At 42.2% G+C, this 23,252-nt stretch overlaps 2 protein-coding genes across 4 annotated transcripts in view; both read right to left on the bottom strand.

Moving 5' to 3' along the window:
• The window catches only part of LOC137663878 (gamma-aminobutyric acid receptor subunit rho-2), a 40,353-nt gene extending 21,072 nt beyond the window's left edge, over window positions 1-19,281 (bottom strand). The window contains exons 1-2 of the mRNA XM_068401512.1: window positions 18,923-19,281; window positions 9,170-9,276 (exon numbers count right to left, since the gene is read on the bottom strand). Of these exons, the coding sequence (XP_068257613.1) occupies window positions 9,170-9,276; window positions 18,923-19,281 (466 nt within the window). The remainder of the gene's footprint in view (window positions 1-9,169; window positions 9,277-18,922) is intronic.
• A 1,881-nt stretch (window positions 19,282-21,162) lies between these two features.
• UBE2J1 (ubiquitin conjugating enzyme E2 J1) overlaps window positions 21,163-23,252 on the bottom strand; it is a 39,462-nt gene continuing 37,372 nt past the window's right edge. For all 3 annotated transcript variants that reach the window (XM_068416270.1, XM_068416262.1, XM_068416277.1), the window contains exon 8: window positions 21,163-22,196. In XM_068416270.1, coding sequence (XP_068272371.1) covers window positions 21,927-22,196 — 270 coding nt within the window. In that variant the 3' untranslated portion in view covers window positions 21,163-21,926. The remainder of the gene's footprint in view (window positions 22,197-23,252) is intronic.

The following is a 23,252-nucleotide window of genomic DNA, read 5'->3' as shown; positions in this document are numbered from 1 at the left end:
TGACTCCTAGATGCTTACAAACACCTACATGTCACTTTCAGACACACAGCTGTGCACTTCATGCTTAAAAAAAAATGCCAGCAAATATTTGCTCGCTCCTATTCATGTCTTAGTGGTGTCCGTCCAAGCTGAAGTGTGTTCGCAGGAAGATTTACATGGGGAGAAATTCCAATTAATCAGCACTAGCTTCTTTCTCAGGAAGCCAGAGACTGGTAAAATTTTTCACTCCAATGACACGAGCCCATCTTGCTCCCTTTCAGTTGCTTTTGTATTACAAAGAATCACTAGAGGCCAAGGAAATTCTCACCCTGTTGGTGTTTGGTTCCCCTTCTCCCACGTATTCCCTGAAATGGGGAAAACCCACGAAGCCCCAGTCTGCACCCGCTGGTGAAATGCAGATGTGCTCTCACAACCGCATCCAGCAGCAGGGCTGAGAAGTGCTGAAGACTTTTTCCTCTTGCACACAGGGCTTCACAACACAGGTGTGCTTGTTCAGCAGGTGAGAACTGACCTCAGCCCCCTCCCCAAGTTCCATGGGGAATGACTTTCAGTAAAGGGTGAAATTGCATAGAGGAGTAGGCTGAGTTTGCGGTGGGACCTTCTGTAACACTGTTCAGCTCACTGACCCACAGAAAATTAACACAGTCGAAAACAACAGCAGCAGCAGCAGCAGCAATTGAACTATTTTCTTCCAAATCAGTGACTTGAATCAGCCCAGGGAAAGACCCCTCAGGTGGCCGAGTTGGCCACCGGGGACAGAGGAGACAGGCGGGGAGGAGGACTGCAGGTCAGAAAGCCCTCTGCTTTTCGTGGCACCAGCTCAGCTCCGCATGAGCCAGTCCCTGCCTGCCAGGCCAGGGGACATGCTCAGTCCCTACTGATCTGGCCACAGGATGCAACCATTCATCAGCCAGTGGATTCCTTCTCAGACCAATGTAACTCACAGATACATTTTCCTTGTCACCCTTGCCATGCATCCTTTCTTTTGACTGGTTCCTTGCCCTGGCAGGAGACATTGCTTACATCCAAGGGAGATCTGTCCTTCCTAACGCGCAATCTAGCATCCTGCAGACAATGACTAGCACATGGTCCTTCTGCCACCCCACAAATGCGTCACCTTCTGGTTTGACCAGGGGAAATGGTGGCTTTGCTAAGTGGAAATACTGTGGCAATGTCTTTCACAGAACCACAGAATCAATCAGGTTGGAAGAGACCTCTGGGATCATCAAGTCCAACCATTGCCCTGACACCACCCTGTCAACTAGACCATGCCACTAAGTGCCATGTCCAGGCTTTCTTAAACACATCCAGAGATGGTGACTCCACCACCTCCCTGGACAGCCCGTTCCAATGTCTAATGACCTTTTCTGTGAAAAAATGCTTCCTAATGTCCATCCTGAACCTCCCCTGGCAAAGCTTGAGGCTATGTCCTCTTGTCCTATCGCTAGTTGCCTGGGAGAAGAGGCCAGCTCCCACTCCGCTACAACCTCCCTTCAGGTAGTTGTAGAGCTTTGCAGTATTCTGCTACCCTTCATCCTGATTACTTTAGTAGTTGTGGAGTATGATAAGGTCTAACAAGCAAATAAGCTTACAGACTGCTGTTTTTAAGGTCTTGTTTTTTTACCTCTGTTTTTTTCAGTTGACATAATAAGTGATGCTACATCTCACTACATACCCTGTCTGTCTTACATACAGTATTTTAATGCAGTCCTTTTCAGTCTGAAATCACTCCATGAGTTTATACCTTGGTTGCAGCCACACTTCCTTTTACTTTCTATGATTATTTAGGACATTGAGTAAACAAAAGTTAAAAACAAAACCAAGAAAAAGAATTTCTATATGACATTCCTCCTGCTCAGTAAAACATGCTTTTTTTTTTTTTTAAACAAGGTAGCAAAAAAGCACTGTGTCATCTGTGATGATAACAAGCATTTTGATGTGAGAGTAATCAACAGGGAGACACCACAAGCCTGCTGATAGGTAGTGCCCTGTCGGTAGCCAATCAGCCTTTCTTTGCTCAGATACCTTGTGAAGTCATACCAAGGGGCTCTGTGCACAGCACATGCTGGGCATCCCTCCACAAATTCCAGACTGCAAAAGACAGTCTCTGTGTATGAATGCTTTATTTAGTCTTGATTCAGAGGAAATCAAAACCCATCCAAAGCCTATTTACTGCTGCAATTTCCAGGCTTGTCTGAACACTAATCAAAGATTAAAACAAACAAACAAACAAGAACCGAACACAAAAAAAAATGAAACCACAAGCAGAAGAACACTGCCAGGGTGGTATTTGTCCCTCTCTCCTATTCCTTCCCGATCTGCTCTTGAAGATAAAATACTATGTCCATAGTCTTTTCTTTTTCTCATGTTCCTGCACCAAACGCTCAGTTTGGCTCCCAGAAAACCAGCAGTTACCTCATTGCAAGGACAAAGTCTAAGGTTCAGTCTGGAGCTGCCATGAAGCTTTATTAAACACAAAATAAAGGGTGTTCAGTGTAAAGCTGGACGGTCTGGAAAGCCCTTGAGAGGAGAGACTTGAGATTGGGTTAGATGTCTTGTACATCAGTGAAAGTGCTTTTACTTTTCTTTTCTGCAGTCAATCACAAATTTGAGGGATGATAAAACAATGAGTATAACAGAGAGAGGGAGAAATCATTTGAACTCTGGACTCAAATGTGAAGTTCTTAATACAGACAGTATGAAGATGAGCCTGTAAAACTTACTTATCAGTGGAAATATTCACCCTGCCTTTCTTGGGCAAAATCCTACTACAATAAGCAGGAGCAATCACTGCTTCTCCCTTCTCCCTGCTGCTCATTCAGCACCTGGGGTTGAGGCAATGAGAAAGCACACAAATGGGAATGAGGGCTCATTGAGACACCAAGAGCCTTTGGAGGAGGCTTGGACAGGAGGTTGGGCTGAGCACGGAAGAGGTGGGTGAAGGGCCAGTGGGACCAGCCCACATGTTGCTGCCTGGGAGCTAGTGGTAGGAATCGAATGATCATCATGTCCTGCCCTAGGCGATGAGCATAACTGACAATGATAATTGCTTATTTACTTGGCCCATCACTCTTCAAAACTTCTACCAAGATGCAGTTTTGCAGAGGCACTTGATGCGAGCAACACTGTAAATGCATGCAGTGTCTGAAGCAATGCAGAAGCCCTGTAAAACCACAGAAACAAACCCTGGGTTTCCTTAAAGGTCATCTTGGCTATAGCACAAACCATTGAAATAAGTGGCTGTTGATCAGTCACAGAAAGACATCAAGAGATCTGTGGTCTCACTGATCCTTGGAGTCAATTGGGAATTGCTGGCTTTTTAACCCTGTCCCTCTGGAAAAAACCCTGTTGAACCACTGGGGCTCCAGACGCTTTGCCAAAGTCCCCATCAAATGCCAGTAGGGATGAGCAAACAGAAAAAAAACCTCTTTATTGAGAGGGAGCAGAGGATGAGGAAGGTGTGAATGGGAAGGGAAAAGAACAGCTGAGATGGTATCTGACACACTGAAAAGGTAGACAGAGGACAAGTAACTTAGATTATAGCATTAAATGTAAAAAAAACCTCATCAACTAGCTTTTCCTTGTCATAAACAACATTTTATCATTTTTTTTTTTCTTTAGAGAGAGGAAATACAGAAGGATCAGCTTGGAGAATGACAAGCAGGAGAAGACCTGAGTACTGTAACACTGGAGAAATCTCAAAGCTCAGGCTTCTCTTTAGGATGTTCACTGTTGATCAGGAAGCTAAACAGATCCATGTGAAAGCTGTGGATTTGGCCGAGAAGAGGAAACAGTGCTGCTTTGCTCAAAGACTGCAGCCCGGCAAAGCTTTTCAGCTCATACTTTAGGGTCTCTGAAAAGTGTCAGCCAAATGCATGGAATTATTCAAATTAAACGTGAGCTCAAGTATTTATAGATCAAGGTCTAGAGAGAAATTGTATAACCTTCAACTGAAACATTTCCTCCAGAAACAGCAAACATGTCAACATCCATTATCTCCATCACTGTCCACAGCAATATCTTGCAAAACACAAATCCTAATTCAGCAGGACTGATACGACCAGAAAGCAAACCCTGAACTCTTAAAAAACTTCATAAAAGTCACAGACTTCCACTTACAACACAGAAACGAACCCACCAATAAGCTATTCCCCTTGCATCATCTCAGACACAGCACAGTGACAGCTTCCAAGCAAGCTCAAGACACTTGCACAGTCATTAGGAAATTTGACAATATAAAAATTGGAAACGGAAAATAGGAGCTTTTCATTTTGAGGGAGATATTTATATTTGTATATTGAGAAAGGATTTAAGTGACCTGAAGCACAACCCGAGGCTGATGGGAGCACTTCTACCTTCTCTCTTTTATTGGGCAGTATCCATTAGCCCCACAATTTCTGTATAGGATTTAAAAGTGATATGATAGAGCACCTTCTCACTGTAAAGGTACCACCTTCTGAAAATGCATCAGCAACACCTCATTTCTGTAAATTCCTGAATGTCAGTGTCCTTGCCTCAAATCAAACTTGGGTGTTAAAAAGATACACAGGGACCTGTCAAGGTGTTTGTGGCTTTGTATGTCTTTATTCCTTTGCCAAGTTCACAACTCAGTGTCCTGAGAATCGGTGGTAAGAGTGCTCCTCATTTCTCTTTCCCCTGCAGTAAGCTGCTCTGTTTTGTGACCTACTCTTCAGTGAAAGCCATTACACATTCGACTTAGGTGCTGCATATAGAAAAGATGGAGTACAGAATACCTTTAGAGAAGACCCAGTTGGCATCTGCATTGAGTGGTTGTACAAGGAGAATAGACAAACCCAACAAGTCTCCATTTTGGGTGGGTTCTGACACCGACAAGACTTTGTGGCTTATTTCACCTTGAAAAACTCTAGTTTGAATACCAAACTCTGCCCCAGGTTGAATGGGACAACTGGTGTGGGGCTAACCCCTCCAGGGAACCCAGGAGGTTTCCACAAGTCCCATTCAGGAATGACTTCAGAAGGTGCCCAACATTAAAGCCTCTAGCATCCCGGTGTGTCTTGGCACCTAAAACCACCCACTGAGGAGCAGCATGAAAGCTGCAAAGGGTGAGTCAGTTCCCAGTCAGAAACAGGTACTGGACACAAACACAGTTTTTATTTTTAACACTGCAGCAGGCTTTGGGAGACAGGGAAGCGTGTGCTACCATGAAAATGCCTGAAGTCAGTTTTCCACTCCAGCTCTGAGACTAAACCTTTGTGACATCTCTCTAATTTTTCTCTTTGGCAGTGATTTCAAAAGCTCATCTTGTTTTTCTCTGAGACAGCCTCTCTGTCCCCTCATCTGTCTTTGAAGGAGGGAGGCAGACATGGGCCCTGAGATAAAAATATCTACATGGGAAACAAGAAGGTTTAAGGCTTCTTTGCTGCCAGATACTTTGTGCACACCCAGAGAGGCTTGCAAACATCCATAAGAGATCCCATATCTGCAAGCTGCAAAAGAGTCTTCAGTGTTTCTGAATGTATGTGTGTGTGCATACATATTTTGTTTTTTTTTTAATGAATGTATATATGTTTGGGACCTCTTAGGTGCGGGCAGCTTCCAGGCAGCCACCACCAGGATAAGCTCATCAGCTGCCACATGACTGCAGAGCGCTTGTTCCTCTGCATCTCTCTGACAGTTGGTCATTGAGGGAGAAGCAAGTTTTATTCCAGCCCTTGATACTAATCCTAAAGGAACTACTTAAGCTTCATTCACCCCACCATTCACCTGTCCTGACAAAAATACTGCCCAGAAAGGGCAGCGAGGACCAGCTGATGTGAGGCTATTAGGCTGTGAAGAAATATAATAAAAGTAGAGCATTAGGCTATTCCTCAGCAAAGAAGATACAGCTATTTTAAGTATCAACTAAAGCTGCTTATTCACAGGCTCCCTGTAAAATACGAGATGTCATAGATGAAATGCTTAAAATGGATGTTTAAGGAAGGCAGCAAAACAAACATTTACATAATCTTTAAATATTAATATTTGTAAATAATACCTGAACATCTGCTAGCTAGAACAAGGTCACTGATGTGGAGATAACTCCCTAAGGGTCAAAAAACCTGCAGTTTATTTTAGCTTATGGAGGCAACTTTGAACATCAGCAAAGCAAAAAACTTTGGCATTACCACGGTACCCAATAGCCTGTCTCTAATGGGCTGAGAGCAGGCAAGACAACCATGCTTATTGGGCTGTTAATAACACAACTTACACAACATTTGCTTGCTCACTTGCTCTTTGTAAAGATACTTTTTCTTGAAAAACCCTTCACCATTCTCAAATGTTTCTCTTGCATTTCACCTTGCATAACCCCAGCCTGCTCTGTCCAGTGGTCACAGTTGTGTTGGGCTGGCAACTTGCTTACTATCCTCTGCAGAGCAGCAAGAGTTCCTGTGGCCACCATAAAGCAGCTATGGACCCCATCCCCTTTTTAGCTTAAAGTTCAATGGTGAAGTTGTAGATTGGTCCACCAAAAATGTTGAAGATTAACAGCTGCCCATTATTTCACCAAGCTTGGGAACCATCATATTTACAGTACTGGCTTTCTTTGTAGTCTAATGTCAGTCACAATTTCCTTATGATATTATTTATGTTTTCCAGAGCTGAGTTGCCTTTCCCACCTGCACCATAACATCACAGGCCCAATGCAACACCATGGGGCTGGACTCTCCATTAAACCATGGTCCTTGAGCTGCTCTCAGAGAGCAGAAAGTGTCTTAGGGCAGTAACCAGTTATGGTCACACGTGTCCCACAGGCTACTCTACTCCACTTCTGCAGTACAAAAGCTTTTTTATCCTACGCAGGCCAGGCCACATCAGTTTGACTGGCATTGCTGCAGCAAAAACCTGCCAGGACTCACAGTGTATAGCAAATCACTGTGACTGCCTGACGAATAACATTACAGAAGAAAACACAAGGATTGCCTCTTACCAGACTTTTGTTTTCTTTCCTTTATATTTTTTTCCATCAAGCTTATCATCTGTCACCAAAAATACACTGCATAATTCTGCAGTTGTGCAAGAACCTGTAGCACCCGAGCTGTCTCTGTGTGTGGGTCATGCTGTCCAAGGCTGGAGCCACAACAAAGCTGTTGCCATGTTTTGTTCCTTATCACAGGCAACTTCAGCACAACTTTGCTAATACCCCACCTTTGTCACAGGTAGCTCTGCGAGATAAGGAGGTTTTGAGCAAAAATTAACGAAATACCATGTTTTTCCTTTATAAATAAAGTCACCTTCTCACTGAAGGCTGTTAGGATATTTCTCAATTTTATAAATGTTACTCCAAGTTTTTAGGCTCTAGTAGTATCCTAATGCTGTCATGGGTGGTAGCAGGGGAAAACAATACAACAAGGAGATTAAAATGCAGTTATGTTAGCACTGGAAGAGTAACCATGTAACTATGTGAGTCTATTTGCTGTGAACTGTGCACAAAGGTGTTCCTCATGGGCTCTGTGACACTGATAAAAATAGTAAAAATTTGGTCTGTTTACAGAAATGGTGACACTGGACATCAAAACCTAAACTATCAGCACAACAGAACAAAATCCCTCAGCTTCCCCAAAAAGCACAGGCCCTGACATACATCCAGCTGGGAAAAAAAAAAACAAATCACAGTGGCTCCCCAGCTATCTCCATCCGAGTTGAGGGAAGGATGGGAAGGAATCTCCTCCCAGAGGTCAGTCCATGAAACCAATCTCACGGCTCCCTGGCCTTTTCAGGTTCCTTCCCAAATCCACCCTGCTAAAAGGCTCATCTTCAAAAAGAAGCAACTGGCAGGAGAGAAAATACCAGTAATAAGCCATAATCTCCCTTTCCCTAACCAGAGGGTGGAGCAGCAGTACCACTGTCAAGGACATCCTCATCTGGAGCAGGTGATGGGGCCTGAGGGCAACTCATTCTGCATCACTTTAGAGTCAATTCAAAAAGGAGCAGGCATGCCCAACGCCTCCAGAGCCAGCTCCCAGACCTCAGCCCTGAGCCTCAGCTGCACGCCTGGGGCTTGTCAGATGTGCTCGTACTAACCCCAGGGAGATTGGCCCATATTCCACCCAGAGGACAATTCAAGGCAAACTCTTCAACCCTAGAAATAGCAGATCAAGTCTGCCGCTGCTTGTCAAAAGAGTTACCTCCAACGGGCAGGCTGGACTGTAACTTCTTAGTGCAGGGAAAAAAAATGCTGGTGATGACACATTTTGTACTCTGGAGTTTGGAGACATATAAATTGTGAGCACGGGGACAGCACTGTGCTGTCAGATCAGCACATCTGCATTGTGGGGTGAGAAACATCTTTCCAGCCACGCCAGGAGTAGGCAGGTAAGAGAAGCTCTGTTCTACGGACTAGGTACAAAAAGCAGAATACTTGTGTGACCCACCAGACAGGGAGATGTTGCACTTCATCCTAGAAGGCCAACTGACAAAGGATGCAATATTAGTCATTCAGCGAAAACTGCAGAAAACTCTGTCCTTAGCTCTGGAGGGGCTTGGTTATTGATCTAATCAGGAGAGGGATTTCCATACTGGTATTCCAGCACATTTTTCATCCAGGTACTCTCTTACCTCTGCAGTAGTGAGTCTAGAAAGATCAGGAGAGCACATTCCTGTAACTGGGTAGGACAGAAGACAGAAGTGAAGGTGACGGAGGCCTCCCCTCCTGCTCTTTTTGTTGCTTTAGAGAGTTTAATACAAGATTTTATCTGGACAAAAATACTCCATTTTCTCCTAACAAGGATGGGATGTGATCCACCTAATAAGTTCTTTACGTTGCAATTTGATCACATCAGCTGAAAAGCTCATTGCAACTTCCCAACTACAAATGAAGATTAAAACTTGAAGCATGTTCATCTTCCGAACAGAGCGAAACACTTACTGGCAGGGTCCATCCTGAGCTCTGGGGAACACTAGCCAACAAAAAAGCCAACTTCAGCAACAGGACGAAGTGTAGGAGCTGTACAGAGCACAGAGGGCTGTGAGGTGAGGATGAGGCCTCTCTGAATTGCCTCAAATATCTCCTAAGATCACCCAAGTCCTTTCCCTTCACACTGCTGCATCTGGCCAGAGGCTTTTTTTTTTTAAATTAGATTATTAATTAGATAATTTTATGATTTTTAATTAGATGAGCATGAAATCAAGAGATTTGTTTTATTCTCACCTCCAAAACCCGGCCGCATGGTGAAGTCATGGTCGTCTACTCTGAGAAGGTGCTTCGTCTTTCCTTTCCACATTTTGGTCATGTCATGATTCTTCTTATAGATGTGACTGCAAAAGACAGCAATAGCGTTGGTCTGATGTCTCCGTGCCCGATCAGGGCTCCACGACCGACTCCTGCCGGCCCCATTTCAGAGCTGCCGGAGCAGCAGCTTCGTGGGTGCAGCCCCAGGGCAGGAAGCGGGGTTGCTGCCAGCACCATGGCGGAGGCCAGTGCGGCAGCCCCAATGCTGCCTCTCCATAGCGTGAGCTCAGAGCTGGCCCCCGCCGCGGGCAGCCCTGCTGTCTCTGCCCAGCTCCAAGGTGGACACAGCACTTTCTCCACCCAGGACACCATGGCTCCCAGCGAGGCACAAGGCCAAGAGCACAGATCTCATGGAGGAGCCAAGATGCAGCAAATGTCACAGCTCAGAGCAAGCAACAGTAGAAGCAGCTGACTGCCTCACACATTACCTGGCCAGGATTTGGGCAGGTACCAAGGCGACATTATCACAAGAAAGCTCTTTTTGATGGTGGTCATACAATGTCATACACTATTCTGAGACTATCTATCTGCCCCATGAACATCAGTTCGCTACCAGCAGTTTGTGGGGACAGAGGGCTTGCTTTGTCTTCTGACTTTGAACAATGACAAAACCACCCATTTCCCTCCACAGTAGCAGGAAAAGAAGGGTTTTATCAAAGAAGTCAGCAAGAGCTGCAATCCTTCACTTGTCTGAATGTTAAGGGAGGAAAAATTCTAACTTTTTTTTTTTTGAGAAGTTATATGATAACAGTAGAACAAGGATGACAACAAGCCCCTGAGAAAAGTGCAATAAAATCACTAAAATCACATAAGGGGATAACTAAACAGCAGACAGACAGATACTGCAAGCACTTCTGGAAGAAAATCCAGATCAGCATCCCTGGCTGTTCCCCAGTAGTGCAGGAATGAGGACTTGGACCATTAAGGTTCCTCAATCCCCTTGCTCTGGGCATAAGATCTGACAAAGTTATACATATTGCTGCAATTAGCTGTTTGTCACTAACTTACTAAAAAAAAATAATAATAAATAGAAAGAACTTTATACAAAAGGGTTCAGATTCATTTGCCTGTATGAAAGAAATATTACAGACAGTAAAGAACAAAAAATATTGGACAAAAAATAAAGGGACTACTCTAATAGATATAAAAATGAGGGTGAATTAGCCTTAAAATCTTGGTCAAAAACTCAGAGTGTACAAAACAATCACAGAACTCATAAGTGTGGCTGTGGAAAGCGATGTGCATAAGGGTCATTAAAACACAAAGCATGATCTGTATGAGCAAAGGGAGCATAAATCGCAAATCAGAAGAAGAGTTTCCCATCAGAGCATTCAATTCAGAGAAGAAACAACAAAACCTCAGGGGTGTTGATAGCTGCTACTAACACTGATAACCCATTTACTTTAATAAGGAGGTGAAAGGGAAACAACAGAATTTTAAAAATTTTTATCAAACAGATGTTTTGAAGGAATATAAGCCCTTGCGCTCCAGGGCACATGCTACATAGGAAAATTTGGATCCCCCTCGCCTCACTTTGGGCTCCTGTTTAACTTGGGATGTTGGAGCATCTCTCTCCTTGCTGGCTGTAAAAAAGAGCCAGCTGGAGCAAGTGCACTCCCAACAAAGCTGCATTAACGGTTATCCGAAAGCAGGGGGATAAACCCAAGCACAGCCGTTAATGGGAACAGTTGGAGGTAAAAATCTAGCTTTTAACTGCTTGCTGCAGGGGGAGGTTGTGCTTCATTGCAAAGGTTAGGGCTGCTGGCAAAGCGCTCTGCTTCACCACCTGCAGTATTGCCTCTGTGCCCCAAAAGCTGGTAGTGGAGAAGAATGATCTTCCTGCGTCTGCTCGACTTTAACCATCATGGAAAGGCCTAAGTACCAGTGAATGTGCAATCAAATCTCTCCACTCAAAGACTGGGGTGGGCAGGGGGGAATCAAATTAAAAACCCAATAAACTTTGGATTGCATGCTGTGTGAGGCTATAGTATGGAAACCCCTGACAGTACTGCAAAGTCATCTTGTAAATTGATGGCACAGCGTCACTGAAACACCAAGCTCTGATCAATTCATCTAAAAAAAATCATCAAACAGCAAATAGCACACAAGACAGTTGCTAAGACTAAGTCTGTGGTGCAGAGGCTTCAGAGGACTGGCTGGGGACACCGACGCTGCCTTAGGAAGAAAACAGGTTTTCAGGAACTTCCTGAGCCAGGAGTTGCATTTAATCATCAGTTCATGCCCAATCCTTCAGCCACCTGACAGATGATTCAGAATTTACAGACAGAAGTATGTCATTTAGTTTTTAATCAATTTAATCCATTTACAAAGATTTTGTATAGAGCTATTTTTAATGGCAGGCAGTCTACACAGCCTTTGAAATGTATAATAACTATTTTTGTCAATTTAATCCAAAAGCAAGACCAAGTTTGTTTGAAAAAAAAATTCTTTATAACAGTAAGTGACATCAGCTATGCTGGTATCTTCTGATCCTCTCTGGCAGGTATCCCATGCCCCCCTCACTGTTTGGCATAGGAAGTATCTCGTCATCTGCAGCAGAGGCAGATACAGCCACCAGCGCCTTTGCAGAGCTGAAGGATGCCCTGGACACTCCTGCCCATCAGGCGCCTTTACTGACAATCTGATCACCGGTATCTCACAAATCCTCCCTGATGTACTTATGGTCTTTAGCACTTCTGATCATAGATTTGTCAGGGTTTCTTTCAGCTTTATGTACTCTCTGCAATTCATCACTATTCATTTAAAGTCACGCATCTTTTTTTTTGCTATGTTTTTCTTATATAATTTTATTGCTGTTTACACTTCACTCACGTGGGATGAGTTTGATAAAACTGTCTTTTGTGAGGACTTGTTCCTGTTTACAGAAAAGAGAAGGGGACAGGTATCACTTTAAGTTTCTGTAAAGACTTCTCCATTATTGCCCTATTTTTTTTATATTTTCCTTTCCAGCCACTTTTAGTCAGAATTGTTCTCTATTGCATAGAATAGATCTTTTTTTATATTGCCAAATATATCAAAGAAAATTAAATTTTGATGGCATGAGAAATCACAGAGAACAGCTCAGCAGGATTCAAAAAAAGCAGCAGGTATCTATGCAAACATTCAGACCTTTCCAGAGCAAGATAAAGAACTTATAAAATTGGAAACAGTCCTCGTGCTGCAGGGTGTAAGGCAATGGCTAAGTGGTGAGCCTGAAAGGAACCGTGATCTCTGTCCCCAGCACGGCGCAGATGCGGGCAGCCAAGGTCCAGGAGGTTTCTGCACCTCCCTCTGGCGAATTCAGCATTGACTTTGGTCACAGGATGGTATCTCACGGTCATGGGACATCAGTTCCTATTATCTTATTTCCTACTGGGAATCAGAAAAGTATTTCTACAGTTTCAGTGAGAATCTTCCCACACTTGAGCATATTCTCTGGGAAAAAAAAAACCCAAAATGCATTAGTTGAAGGTGTCATTTACTTTGTGTAGCAGCCACAGCAAGCTGGAGGAGATGCACACTGTGCAAACCTAGCACCAAGAAAGGTATAAAACCTCCTGTTTTTCTAACCAACAAAGCACACGACTGCTGCAAAGATCCTGTACAGGAGAAATTAAAAAGAGAAGGTACAACAACAGTTTATGACTGCTATAACAATTAACTCACTCCTAGATGAGCATTCTAAATTTATTATCTCCATTATGCTATGAGTGTATCCCACATAGATATGTATCTTTAATATAAACGTACATGGATCACATGCGATCAGATATGGTCGAGAACTTTCTGACAAGCTGGGAACCTCAAGGTCCTCGATTTTGGGGCAGTCTCCCTCCATTGCCTGTCAGGGCCACCAATTCAAGGGCATAACAAGTCCCGGCTACTCAAGAGGACCTGGTAGCTCCACAACAAGACAGGTCTGTCCTTGTTTATGATGTGGATGGCCATACCAGTCCCTATTGTTCCCAGAGCTGCAGGGGAGAGAGGCTCTGTTGCCCTACCTCTGGATGTAACATGCTCCACACTGACTCATCTGTGGTTTTACGCCTGGAGCAGGAAGGAAAAGAAAATGACTTTCCTGGCCAGATTTCTAGAAAAAAATAATCAGACTGGAAAATGATGGTCACAAATTCAGAGAGACCTAGACAGGCTGGAGAGTTGGGCGGGGAGAAACTTAATGAAATATAACAAGGGCAAGTGTAGAGTCCTGCATCTGGGCAGGAACAACCCCATGTATGAGTACAAGTTGGGGACAGACCTGTTGGAGAGCAGCGTAGGGGAAAGGGACCTGGGGGTCCTAGTGGACAACAGGATGACCATGAGCCAGCAGTGTGCCCTTGTGGCCAAGAAGGCCAATGGCATCCTGGGGTGTATTAGAAGGGGTGTGGTTAGCAGGTCACGAGAGGTTCTCCTCCCCCTCTACTCTGCCCTGGTGAGGCCGCATCTGGAATATTGTGTCCAGTTCTGGGCCCCTCAGTTCAAGAAGGACAGGGAACTGCTCGAGAGAGTCCAGCGCAGAGCCACGAAGATGATTAAGGGGGTGGAACATCTCCCTTATGAGGAGAGGCTGAGGGAGTTGGGTCTCTTTAGCTTGGAGAAGAGGAGACTGAGGGGTGACCTCATTAATGTTTATAAATATGTAAAGGGCAAGTGTCATGAGGATGGAGCCAGGCTCTTCTCAGTGACGTCCCTTGACAGGACAAGGGGCAATGGGTGCAAGCTGGAACACAGGAGGTTGCACATAAATATGAGGAAAAACTTCTTTACGGTGAGAGTGACCGAACACTGGAACAGGCTGCCCAGAGAGGTTGTGGAGTCTCCTTCTCTGGAGACATTCAAAACCCGCCTGGACGCGTTCCTCTGTGATATGGTCTAGGTAATCCTGCTCCGGCAGGGGGATTGGACTAGATGATCTTTCGAGGTCCCTTCCAATCCCTAACATTCTGTGATTCTGTGAAACTCAGAGGATGCAAACAATCACTGTTATCATACGCATTAGGAATATTTCACGGTCACATGTCCAACACACCTTATCATCTATAGCTTAGGACCCTCCATTTTTGATTGGTTTTTATAAAGTATGTTTTTTAACTAGGAAAAAAATCTGTTCTATGGTTGTTCATGTTTTCAGCTTATTAAAGATGAATACAGAATACATTTGCTCTTCACAGCAATAAATGGAGCCTCTTTTTTACCAAGCATATCCCAAACCCTGCACTCCTTGCCTCTTCCTACATCCATCCAGCCCAAAGCCAACAACAGTAACGTAAGCAGATGGTAAGAGGCCTAGTGAAGGGAGGCAGTGGCTGCTGTTCTACTGCAGAGGCAGGAGGAGGCACGACTGTTGAAGAGAGCACCAAATGCACACAGGCTGGTGAGGAAGCAGTGGTGAGGCTCTAAACATCTCACAGTCTACGTGGACAACTACACAACTACTACAAAGCCAGAGGGGGCAACATTAGCAACAGCAGAGAAGTCATAACAGAAAACATGAAGACATGGAGCACACAGCCAAGATAAAGCATGAGGTTTGCTTCTCAGATCTGCTGTTGCCTTTCGTGTGTGTGCACGTCTCTCCCTGTTTTGTTTCACATTGATATTTGGCCCTGCTGTGATGCTGCAGTGTTGGTGAAAAAAAATCTCAGGAGACGTCAGACCTTGCACAATTAAAGGTTGTGCAATGCCCTGGTTATCAACGTTTTGACCACTGAGTCACTTACAAATATCACATTTTCTGAGAAATCACCATACAGCCGAGAGGATCAGTAGGGGCTGGGAGGTACCACAGGCCAGAAGACATGTCTGCAGCACCTGGTTGAAAGTTGGGGGAAAAAATGCAGCCCTGCAAGGCAACAGAGGGAGCACGCGTGCCAGCAGCAGCCATTTCAGCAGGGATCAGCAGACTACTTGCCCCAGTGGATCACTGTTCGGAAAAACAGTTCATGTGCTGAGCCGTGTGCTGCCATGCCCCGATGGTCTGCTTCTGCTTCTGGGTCCCAACCTAAGGCCAGCATGTAGCATGTCCTGAAAATTACATCTCTAATGAGATACTCCAAATCACTGACTGCTTCCAAAAGCCTTGGCAGGAAGTCTTCAGCTAACAGAAGCTTCTCAAAGCCACTTCTGTTTCAGAAGTGCAGTGTTTTGGCTGGCTGAAGCATGAGGCTTTGCACAACTGGTGAGAGGAATAAGCAGACTTGGAGCCAGACTGTGTCTGTCTGTCCAGTGCAGAGGCCGTTGGAAACACAGCATTCACAGGCACAATCAAGATGGCAAACTTCTCCTGAGCCCTCTCTTCTAGGACAATTTATGCAGAGCAATAAACGTTACCAGCTGCATTATCATCAATTTTTATAGAGCAATAAATATTAACAAAAGCACTATTTTTAAGAGTTTCTCTTTTTCTGTGTGGAAATCCTGTCCAGATGGATAGTCTAGGAGGACTACCGGCATTTGTTTGTGATCCCTGAGATGCAGCCACCACAGAGCTACTGAAGAGCACCCTGAACTGTTTCCATTCCAGTGTTGTACATGCCAACTGCACTTGCTTGGCACTTACGGTAAGGCTGATGCTCCGAGGAAGCTACAAGCACACATACAGATGCACTGCACAGTCAGTACTACACATTGCAAGTCTGACATGGCCTGGCAGCAGGGCACAGCTCCCTGGAAAACCCCGGCTAGCAGCACAGCAGCACAGACCATGGCCCATCCAACACACACCCCTGCACCTGTCCACACTTACACCAGCACCTTCAGCACCAAAGTCTTTACCTCCTCTCTGGAAATTTATTCCCTGGTGTGTAGGTAACGCTGGGGCCAACATCCCCTGCCTGGCAGTCACTCAGGTGACTCTGACAAGTTTCATTTTGCAGTTCATTTATCATTTGATTTCTCTAAAACAGAATGAAATGCAAAACTTTTTAACCAACAAATCTTCTGTTAGTTATGAGCCTTTGGTTTTGTGCACCATTCACCAGCTTGTACATCAACAAAAAGGCTCTCAGCTTCATACAAATAGGTGTCACTGAATCCCTTCACCCAGTTTTGTAAGATAAGAGACAGGGACTCTATCCCTGCGAAATGTAAATAACCTACCATCCAAGTACAAAGCCAGGAGCTGCTACTCCGTGAGCACACACCAATTTCCTACACAAAGTCTGGGCTCTCCAGAGCACAACATAAGCTGCTCCAGGCAATGGTCATGGCAACGCTGCACAGAGGCAGCTGCTTCCTTAAGTCATACCTCTGTTTTGCAGCAGACTTGTGTTATCAGTGAGGTGGGGGGTACAGGAGTAAGAGAAAATGAAACACAACACAGTTTCTAATGAAGCAAGTGTTACCCATTCAGCATCCTTAGTGAGGTACCACTCATAGAAAAAAAAAATGCATTACAGTTCAATATTAACGTAAAACAAGGGGAGTAATTTAGGATGCACAGGCAACCCCTAATCTGACAGTTCTCTATTTGGGTTCCTAACTCCGCAGCCCTAACCTGCTTTTAGCATTTTCCTTTCCCATGAAGGCACAGGCTCAGCTTCCCTGTGTACCCTTGGCAGGCAGCTGTCTCGGTGCCTGCAGGACCTGTTACCCCAAGCCCTCAGAGCTCCGTGGGTAAGAACCTCTATACAACATTCAAGTAATGAACTACTTGCACAACCCAAGCTAGCTTCTTGAAGTCAACATAAAGATCTTTACCTCACATTGATGTATCATCTTAAAGGACACAAAATATCAAACTTAATCAAATATAGATTCCTAAACATAGGAACAAATTTTCTTGGCTAATACGTTTACTGTAAAATTTACTGTACTTCTTATGGTAAGTCAGCAAGAGAAATACTAAGCAGAAAATGTGATGCAGTTATTAAAAAGGACACGGTTTTCATTTCTCTTGCATGATTAGAAAACCAGCATAGGAACTGATTTTAATTTGCTTTTACTAGAAGAGTCCACTATTCATTGCTGGTTTAGAGACTACTGTATTTTCTACTTAACTGGAAATTTAAGATATCAGTGTCACTGCTCCATACACTCTTTTTTTTTTGTGGTATTGCAGAATTCTCTGTATTTAAAATGTCATTCACATTTAATAGCCTCTAATACTTACTTTTATATACTTTTAAATAAGTATACTGTTTGCATAGGAAATGTAAACATATATATATAAAAGACATATAGTTCCTCAAGTTCTACCTGGCTGGAAAACTGTTCATTAAAATCATTATTTCACAGGAAACCAAATAGTATAATTCTTTACAGTAAATTAATCTATATAAATAATTTTAGCAGTGATTTGATTTCCACTCTGTCAAAACGTCACTAAAACAATGGCACTGTAGAAATTGCAGATTACTTTTACAATGTTTAAATAAAGTACAAAATATTAAAACAACTCATTAGCCCAGAGAATGGCACCACTTTTGGATGAAGTCCCATTTAAAATAAAGATTTATACTCTTTTACTGTTTCAAAGTAGATGATCTCTACTACACGTGAATGGTTTGCAAGAAAATGCTACTGTTGAATCCCTTGTATTTCCCAGAAATAGACTTGGAAAACTTTTCAGAGTTAAATGAAAGATCTCATTCAATAACGGAGATTCTGTGGAAATCAGTAGCAACACTTCAGTTGGCTTTAGGATTTCAGGATCAGGCCCCAGCTGTTTCAGCTTTATAACATTTATGTCACTAAAAGCATATGCTACTGTATTTTCCAATAAGTAGTACAAATCTGAGAACATACTAAGAAAGTATTGCTTTCAATTATATCACATTTCTTTGTAAAACGTTCAAGTAACAACACTCCCTTCAAAAGCGTTGAGTGTTAAACCAAAAAACTCAACAAAATAAATGAAAAGATGAGGGTTTACAGCCATAGTGAAGCCATTTAATAAGATGGATTAACCCAATTTTATTTTTGAGCCCTTCAAACAATGAACAGTCTTATAAGATATAATTGCCACTGGATGACATAACAGCAAAAAAGGATAACATACTTTGGACTGTCTGACAGGTTTGGAAGATTATCTTTTCTAATGTAAACCTCTGGTCAAATCTCAGCAACAGTAAATCTAATAAACTTCCTAAGACCTTTAACTCTTTATTGTGACTTTGCTTGACTTTAAAAAAATATTTTTTTTAAAAAAGTTTCCATGTATTTCTTCAAAATACTTTTAAATTTTACAATCCCTGGGTAACTTCCAGGGATTTATTTATTATTAACTAATATTACACATGCTAACCACCATCCCCACCTCAAATTGCTAGAGAATAACATGCAATTTCAAGTGAACACAGGTAGCACAGGCATTCCAACAAGCAGGGTAAAGAACCTGCTCTTGAAACAGTGCCAAAACAATGCGTAGATTTGATCTCTATTAATCGTAACTTCTCTGAATTCTCTCAGTAATTCACACACAGGGCTAAGAATATTTTTACCACAATCCATGCTGAAGTGGTCAACTTCCCTGCAAAACCTGCCTCATTTAAGACTTCGTTAACACTAGTATTAAATGTGTCCATTTACAGTTAAAACTGATTATGCTCCCAGAGACTACTATAAAAACTTTATCTATAAAGATGTTTGCCCACACAATATACACAAAGACACTGACAGGGCAGATTTATGACACTCCAGGCAAAGACATATAGGTGTTTTATTAACCCTTACCTTGCCCTGTGCACCTCCAGCTGGCTTGTCCACCTCCTCCTCCTGTGTTTCCTGCTTTCCACAAGAAGAACTAAGCAAAAGATTAATAAAAGGAGTTTTGCAAAATAAGGCATCTTGCTGGAAACAGGAGTCGGGCACTCTGTGCTCCAGTAAGCTCCTGTAGTACAAGTCCCCCCGGGTTTAAACATTGAATCAACTCTTAATTCCGGCGTTGCGTGTCCGTCGGCGATCGGTGGTAGAAACGCTACTTTCCTGATGTGACGTTTTCGACAGGCTTTCAGGGGCTTCTCACTCAAAGGTTCTCCCTCATCACCGCTTAATGATTGGCCATGACTGATGAAGTTTGCCTCACCAAACATTGCCACTGGGTCCTAAAGGATATTTACTAAAGCCATTATATAAAACCCACAATTCTGCACGCCAGCTTTTTGCTCAATCCCCTAATCTCAGGACAGCGCTATCCTTCTGCCAGACTGCGTAAAACCAGGCTGTCCCTTCTCATTAGGCTTTCCTGCTTTTCTGTTCCTTCACATGGCATCTTTTTCAACTGTGTCATGCTTCAGACCTATATCATTGTAAAATGTACACATTTGATGGTTTTATAGCAGTTGAGATTTTATTTTCCATGGTTCTTTATGCTGTTGAAGATAAAAGATGAGTTCTTTCCTCTGAAAATGATTTTATTTATTGTTAACTTTTAATGGAAAATCAAAACACAGTAACCCCCAAAGTACCTATACATGCAACAGACGACATAAATCAAGTCACCATTAATATTTATTTTTTCAAATAGGTATTTGCACAATCAGGCATTCTAGCTTTTATTTTTAAAAGTTTGAAATAAAAATGAAAAGCTACAAAGCAGCTATTTCTTTAATCACAAGGAAGAGGCTGTTTTCAGAAACCATTCAAAGCTTATTTTCTCATTGCAACAGACTGCCTCTTCGCAGAAGACTGAGCTGCTTTACTGATAACCAGAATGCGGTACAGGTATGAGAGCAAAAGTTTGCCTGGCACAGCAGTGAGGCTCTAGGAAAAGAAAAGCACACTCAGAGCAAAGCTTCCAGAGAAGCAAATGGGTCAAAACCCAGCAAAACCATCTTTTGGGTCAGGCTTCTTCCAGAACTCGCTTCTGTGAGCTCAGGTTTGCAATACTTGGATAAAACAAGTATTCAAGCAACATATTTTAGAGGCTACAGGATCTGGAGAAGTTTTTTGGGGTTTTGGGTTTAGCGGGGGGGGGGTTGCATGTTTTTGTTTGTTGGGGGGGTTTTGTTGTGTTTTGGTTTTTTTTTAATTTCTAATTAAATAAGTACACAAATTAGGTAAAAACACCTCAACTGATACATGGACATCAAATTGTTCTGGAGCAGAATGTGTAAGTAACTGCTGAAGTAGCTGAGAAAACTACATACTTTTGTCCAAACTTCTTAAGAAAACTATTTTTTGATCTTTGTTCCATTGCACCTGCAAACAAGATTATCAACATTCCATAAGAAGTGCTAAAAAAGAACTCAGTTTTGGGGTTCTTTTAATTTCCACATCCCCCTTAGATTTACAATGAGCCTTCCTTACTTTAGAAGTAGTTATAGCTACTTTAATGTTTCAAAACACTAATACATACTATATTTAATGAAATTTAGGAAAGCTGTAGGTAGCTTGATAAACACTTGCTGAGAAACAGGACGAGACTCTCACTTAAGTCAGTGCTATCATGTTTGACAGCAACAAAATGAAATTTAGCTAAACTTCATTGTCTCTGAAATAAACATGTTAGAAGACATTTAAATCTGAACAATAATACAAGAGGAAAATTATCCCACTGGTTGCTTTCTTCTACTTCACCGCAATACTTAAACATTCACAGACAAAACCTCTCAAAACCCTAACAACTGCAGGTCTATTGCTTGTGTATATGATTTCACAGCATTCATGAATACTACCAATTGTTTGGTTTTTTTAATAAACTAATAATGCAGAAAGCCTCTGGGTCCAATATTGATTTTAGGTTAAAAAAAAACCTGAAACAAAAAAATCTAAACAAAAGGCCATGTCATAACTGAAACATAACCAAAGACTGGCTTGAAATTCTTTATTACTACCAAGATTTTAATAAATATGTCTCTTAAGCATGTTCATATATATGAGAGTTTAAGTATAATACGGTTTAAATTTTCTTTAGTAAATAAAACCACATATGAAACATTCAGTTTAACACATTATGTAAATTTCTGGTATAATTAAAAGACAATAGCTCTGGGTAAATAATTATATTACATATTTATAACTATTGCAAGAATAGACATGTTTTATATAATCTTCAATTTTTAAAACAACAAGATATACAATTGAGAGTTTCAGAAGAGGACATTCAAATCTTGCAAAAGATTATCCAATGTTTCTTCCAAAAACAATAAAAATCAAAATAACGTAAGTAGTTTTCTGGCCCCTTCTTTCCTCCCCTACTCCTTTCCCCCTATCCCACACACAAAGCAGCACCACAACCAGTTCGCATGTGTTCCCCCTCTAGAAACGTGTCATGGTAAATAAAAGTGGTTACAAAACTGTATCCCCTCTAAATTAAGAGTTCACTGGACACAAACACATAGTAGTGTTTCATTTTATAATTCCTTCTCCAATGTCAAATCTTATACTAACGTAGATGGGGTGATTAATTGCATTTATGTTCCATAAAAAAGTGAATTAACCACTTTCTAAAAATTTTCTTTTTCTAGTTGATAAATTGACTCCCCTCCCACATGCCTTACTGTTACTACTCCACTGCACCGTTTCTCCAGGTATCTAGCTGGCACTCAATTAACACTTGTTGTAGTTAAATATCCAACTTTGCTTTTCTTAGAAGTAATGTATCTGTAGGTACATTAACATTCATAAGGATTTAAGCGTAAATACAAAAAGTAATCTTTGTAAACAGTTCTCACGTCATACCCAATACAGAATGTTCAATGAAGCATTCAAGTCACTGTTGTTACGACAAACAACCTTATAACTCAAATATATACTCGTTAGCCAAACATATTCTACGAAATATAAGAGCTGCCAATGCAAAAGTCAGAAGGACAATCAGAACAGTTGATCCAGTGTGGTTCATGTTGACTCTTGGTTGCTGTACCCGATTAAAGTCAGTTGAAGACGGAGCCCGTCTCTGACTCTGCTGCTGGGCACGGCGCTGCCGAGGACTCATAGATGTGGTAGTGGACGCAGGCGGAGTATGCTCTTGACTGGCCGCTGCGCTGCTATTCTGAGTTTCAGACTAAAAATGAAACATGAAGAGTTGTGAGGCAAGACAGTGCAAGATTAGTAAGGAATAAAATCATTAGGACTAAAATACTCTTCAGATAATTGTTAATACTTGAAAGCCTGACAACACATGTCACTAGTAATTACAAGATTGTTATAGCCATCATTGTTGAACATACGCTATCCCGAGAAGTCTATTTCAAGCTGCAAATTAGCAGTTCTAAGGACAAGAAGAGTCTCCAGAAAGTCTGTCAAAAAATATTTGAATTCTAGATTGGTTCCAAATCAAGAGAATTCAAGTATCTTTGTCTAGGATTTGCTTAACTCTTTGCAGTTCAAGAAATTTTTAATAATCCTCCCAATAGTTAAGTCTCTGAGGATTTGCAACGTCACCTACACTGCAGGGGAAACAAGTTGGGGAGGACAAGAAAGGAAGGAGAGGAGTCCAGAGAACTGTAATTAAGCAATGCTGCACTGCTTCCTGTGGACAGCTGGGTCTAAAATTCAGCTCTTATCACCAACAACACTGGAAAAAAACAAACCAAAAATCCTGAACACGAAACACCTCAGTGATTCCAGCACAAACTACCCATGACTGTACTTAGGCATGTACATACCTATTGCCCTCTACTGGTCAAACATCGGTCTACCATCCTATGTAGCAAAAAAATAAACATTGGCAACTCATGGTCAGCTCAGAGGAGTATTATTCTAAAGAAAATAATTTTTCCGTTTGTAAGATTGAAACTATGGGTTCTGATATTCCACCAGCCTAATCTGCTTGCAGTACTAAACGGCTCAAACTTCCAATGTGTTAATATTAAAAACAGTGACACAGTACAGTTGTTGGAAATAAACATTTTTACAAGGTTGAATTCTAAAGTGTTTTAAAAATAGAGTAGCTCCGACAAAAAGGTTTTTTTTTTAAGTCTCCTTTTCCCTTCTCAGAACAGTTTGCAGGTATTCCCACTTAAAGCAACCTGCAGCTATTTTCCAGAGTTAGCTTCCCCCCGCCGCCCTTCCCCTAAAAGACTGATTATCATTACAGCAGGTAAAACTAGAATTCTGG

The sequence above is a fragment of the Nyctibius grandis genome, chromosome 1 (genome assembly GCF_013368605.1).
Source record: "Nyctibius grandis isolate bNycGra1 chromosome 1, bNycGra1.pri, whole genome shotgun sequence".
Classification (NCBI taxonomy): domain Eukaryota; kingdom Metazoa; phylum Chordata; class Aves; order Nyctibiiformes; family Nyctibiidae; genus Nyctibius; species Nyctibius grandis.
Note: the sequence above shows the minus strand (reverse complement) of the source record. Positions and strands in the feature narration are given on the sequence as shown.